Raw genomic sequence first — 3,801 nt, 5'->3', positions numbered from 1 at the left:
GAAGTACATCGCAGAGAACGGCACCGACCCCGTTAACAACCAGCCGCTCTCCGAGGAGCAGCTCATCGACATCAAAGGTAGCCGGGGGGGTGGGCATGTGCTGTGTCGGTTCTCCCGGGGGGGAAGCACCAGGGGCTTCTCCGTGGGATGCACAAGTTGTTTTGGGTGTAGCTGGGTGGTGGTGCGGGAGCGGAGCCAGAAGAAGAGGCCCGGAGGAGAAGCAGAGATAGGGGGGCCATGGGCAGATGCCAAACTTGGCTGCTGCGTATGGTCTGGGGTGAGCTGTGAGTCCCCAGTGAGCTGCTGGCACCCTGAGGAGAGATTTCCCGAGGGATTGATCAGCCATGATAGCAGGGGGAGGCAAACTGTTGGCCTGATATGGTTGGGAAGCTGAGCTGAAGGGCTCAGGCTGCTGGGGGCTGTAGAGGCAGCAGTGCTGCTGTCTGAAAGGATTGATGGGAGCGCTGAGGATGCTGCTGATGTATCCACACTGCCTCATTGACAGTTGCCCACCCAATCCGGCCCAAGCCTCCGTCTGCCACAAGCATCCCAGCCATCCTAAAAGCTCTCCAGGATGAGTGGGTAAGTGCTGGGTCACGGCTGGGAATGGAACCGAGCGCTGGCACTCGCCTGCACTGAGGCTAACACAGTTCCCTGCCTGACTCGGCCTCATCCTGCTAGGATGCCGTCATGCTGCACAGCTTCACCCTCCGCCAGCAGCTGCAGACCACGCGCCAGGAGCTGTCTCACGCGCTCTACCAGCACGACGCCGCCTGCCGCGTCATCGCGAGGCTCACCAAGGAGGTCACTGCTGCCAGAGAAGGTGACGTGGGGCATGGCGGGGGCTGTGGGCCTCAGGTGGGGAGAACTGGGGAGAAGAGAAGCCCATGTAGTCTTGGTAGCGATTGCTGTGCAAGGCACTATCTCCTTTCCTCTTCAAGTGCCCGTTACACTCACAGCCTCCCTCTGCCTCCACAGCTTTGGCGACTCTGAAGCCGCAGGCTGGCCTCATTGTGCCGCAGACAGTGCCATCCTCCCAGCCAAACGTGGCGGTGAGTCTGTCTCCCCATCTTGGCACCTTTCCTCTTCATTTCCCTCTACCAGTCTCCGCTTGTTTCCCCCCTGTGTTTCCCCTCTGGGTGTAACCAGCTCCTTTGTCCCGTGCAGGGAGCTGGGGAAGCCATGGATCTTGGAGAGCTAGCGGGCATGACCCCCGAGATCATCCAGAAGGTAAAAGGGTCTTTGATTTGCACTCACACAGCCTTCAGCAGTGGCCGTTCTTCCCCCATGGCAGCCCCGGTTGGTTTGTGCCCAACCTTCTCTTCTTTTACAGCTTCAAGACAAGGCTACGGTGCTGACCACGGAGCGTAAGAAGGTAAGCGGCTCCATTTCGCTCCGAAGATCCCACGACAGCCAGGATGTGCTGTGCCCCAAGAGAGGCCGATGTTTTATCTCTGCACCCCTGTCCTTTTGCAGAGAGGCAAAACGGTTCCGGAGGAGCTGGTAAAGCCGGAGGAACTCAGCAAGTACCGGCAGGTCGCCTCACATGTGGTGAGTGTCGTAATGCAGCTGGGGGCTCAAAAACTCCCCCTCTTAATTCTCTTTGGGGCATTTTCTTGCTTTTGGCGTTGATCTGGTGTCCTCCTCGCTCGCGCAGGGGCTGCACAGTGCCAGCATCCCAGGGATCCTTGCCTTGGACCTCTGTCCTTCCGACACCAACAAGATCCTCACCGGTAAGGGAGCCTCCTCTGCTTGTGTGGTGTCAGCTAAGAGCCTGTAGTTGCCTGGGAGCAAGTCCCTTTTGCTGGGCTTTTGGGGAATAGAGGAGCAGCGCGGGGCATGAGGGATTCTCTCACCTCAGGGCAAGCCTCTCAGGACGGTGGTTCCCAGGAAACGGTGCGTGCACTCAGGTTTGATTGGCACCGACCCCCATCTCTCACCACTCCCCGCTTTATTTTCCAGGTGGGGCTGATAAAAACGTCATCGTCTTTGACAAGAGCTCGGAGCAGATCCTGGCGACGCTCAAGGGGCACTCCAAGAAGGTCACCAGCGTCGTCTTCCACCCTTCTCAGGTGCGCTCAGGCCCACGTTCGGCCTCTTCCAAGGCTTTCTGGGTCCTTTTCTGGTGCTCTGTTCTGGTGGGGTCTCAACCTCATGTGCACTGGTACCCGGCCAGCTCTTGCATGTAGAAAGTTCTCTTAGTTGGAGACATGAATGTCTTCTAACATTAATTTTCCTGCCTCGTCCACGTGTAGGAGTTGGTGTTCTCAGCTTCTCCTGATGCCACGATCCGCATCTGGTCTGTGCCCAATGCCTCGTGCGTGCAGGTTGTCCGTGCCCATGAGGGCTCTGTGACGGGGCTGAGCCTCCACGCCACAGGCGATTACCTCCTCAGCTCCTCCGATGACCAGGTGAGACCCTTCCCCGGCCCACAGACCCTCCTTCCCCCACCATTGCTTCTCATCTTTACTCAACACACTGATCCTCTCTTCCAGTACTGGGCTTTCTCGGATATCCAGACAGGCCGTGTCCTCACCAAGGTGACAGATGAGAGCTCTGGCTGTGGTAAGGCCACATATTGAGTGAATTTCCCCACCCTGAGGTCGCTGGTAGGAGCCTGGAGAGAAGGAATTTTTCTACCTGTGGGCTCCTGGAGCTCAGAAGGACTCAGGGGGGACCCTGCTAACAAAGTCAGAGTCTCCCCAACCCTCTGAATCTCCCCCGTGTGTCTCTGCAGCTCTCACCTGTGCCCAGTTTCACCCGGATGGGCTCATTTTTGGAACAGGGACAATGGATTCTCAGATCAAGATCTGGGACCTGAAGGTAGGCTTGGCCCTGGGTGTGATGGGCAGGGCAGTGCGTTGGGGTGGACTCAGTTTACGCCCAGCAGAGCGTTCAGTCTAATGCACAATGCTCGTGTCTGCTGGAGTGGGGAATGTTTTATGCAGTTTTCTCCCAAAAAATACAAAGCTTCAGCTCAAGAGTGGCCGCTTCTAGCACCAGAGCCAGTGCTTGGGGTTGTCTTGTGATAAGAAAGTGTTTGCAGCATCCCCAGAGGAATGAGAGCTGAGATTAGGAGCCGTGAGGGTGCTGCGGTTCCCTGCCCGCAGCCTGGCTCCAACTGCCTTTTCCCCAGGAACGCACCAACGTGGCCAACTTCCCAGGCCACTCGGGTCCCATCACCAGCATTGCTTTCTCCGAAAACGGCTACTACCTGGCCACGGCAGCGGACGACTCCTCCGTCAAGCTCTGGGACTTGCGTAAGCTCAAGAACTTCAAGACGTTGCAGCTGGACAATAACTTTGAGGTGTGTGACTGTCCAGCTGCGCTCCTCTGCTCTGGGGGAGCCTGGTGTGGGGGTGCTTCCCTCCCAGGATCCTGAGAAGCTGTGTGGATCTTCCCAGGCCTGCTCTGAAGCTTCGTTCCCCTTTTTCTTCGCAGGTCAAGTCTCTCATCTTTGACCAGAGCGGCACCTACCTGGCTCTGGGCGGGACAGACGTCCAGATCTACATCTGCAAGCAGTGGACGGAAATCCTCCACTTCACAGGTGAGGGGCTGCTGGGGACTGGGGGAGGGTGAAGGCAGGGCCGGGGGGAGCCTGCAGGTCCCCTCCTGGGGCTGCAGAGTGAGCTGTGGGGTGCAAAGCACCACCCCTCACCCCCTGCTCGGTGCCGTAACCACAGGCTGCCTTCCCTCCCCAGAGCACAGCGGGCTCACCACGGGAGTGGCGTTCGGTCACCACGCCAAGTTCATCGCCTCCACGGGCATGGATCGGAGCCTCAAGTTCTACAGCCTGTAGCC

At 58.2% G+C, this 3,801-nt stretch overlaps 1 protein-coding gene across 1 annotated transcript; it reads left to right on the top strand.

The window, feature by feature from the left end:
• Positions 1-4: 4 nt before the first annotated feature.
• PRPF19 (pre-mRNA processing factor 19) lies at positions 5-3,799 on the top strand (the record flags this gene model as incomplete). The annotated part of the gene is made up of 15 exons (XM_010192608.1): positions 5-77; positions 506-582; positions 682-823; positions 979-1,052; positions 1,168-1,230; positions 1,334-1,375; positions 1,477-1,551; positions 1,658-1,733; positions 1,963-2,072; positions 2,256-2,411; positions 2,496-2,565; positions 2,738-2,823; positions 3,137-3,307; positions 3,442-3,547; positions 3,702-3,799. Coding segments are annotated over 15 exons (1,419 nt in total), but the record flags the coding sequence as incomplete, so codon positions are not given.
• Between the last annotated feature and the right edge of the window lie 2 nt (positions 3,800-3,801).

Source organism: Mesitornis unicolor, unplaced genomic scaffold (assembly GCF_000695765.1).
Source record: "Mesitornis unicolor isolate BGI_N332 unplaced genomic scaffold, ASM69576v1 scaffold45799, whole genome shotgun sequence".
Taxonomy (NCBI): domain Eukaryota; kingdom Metazoa; phylum Chordata; class Aves; order Mesitornithiformes; family Mesitornithidae; genus Mesitornis; species Mesitornis unicolor.
Note: the sequence above shows the minus strand (reverse complement) of the source record. Positions and strands in the feature narration are given on the sequence as shown.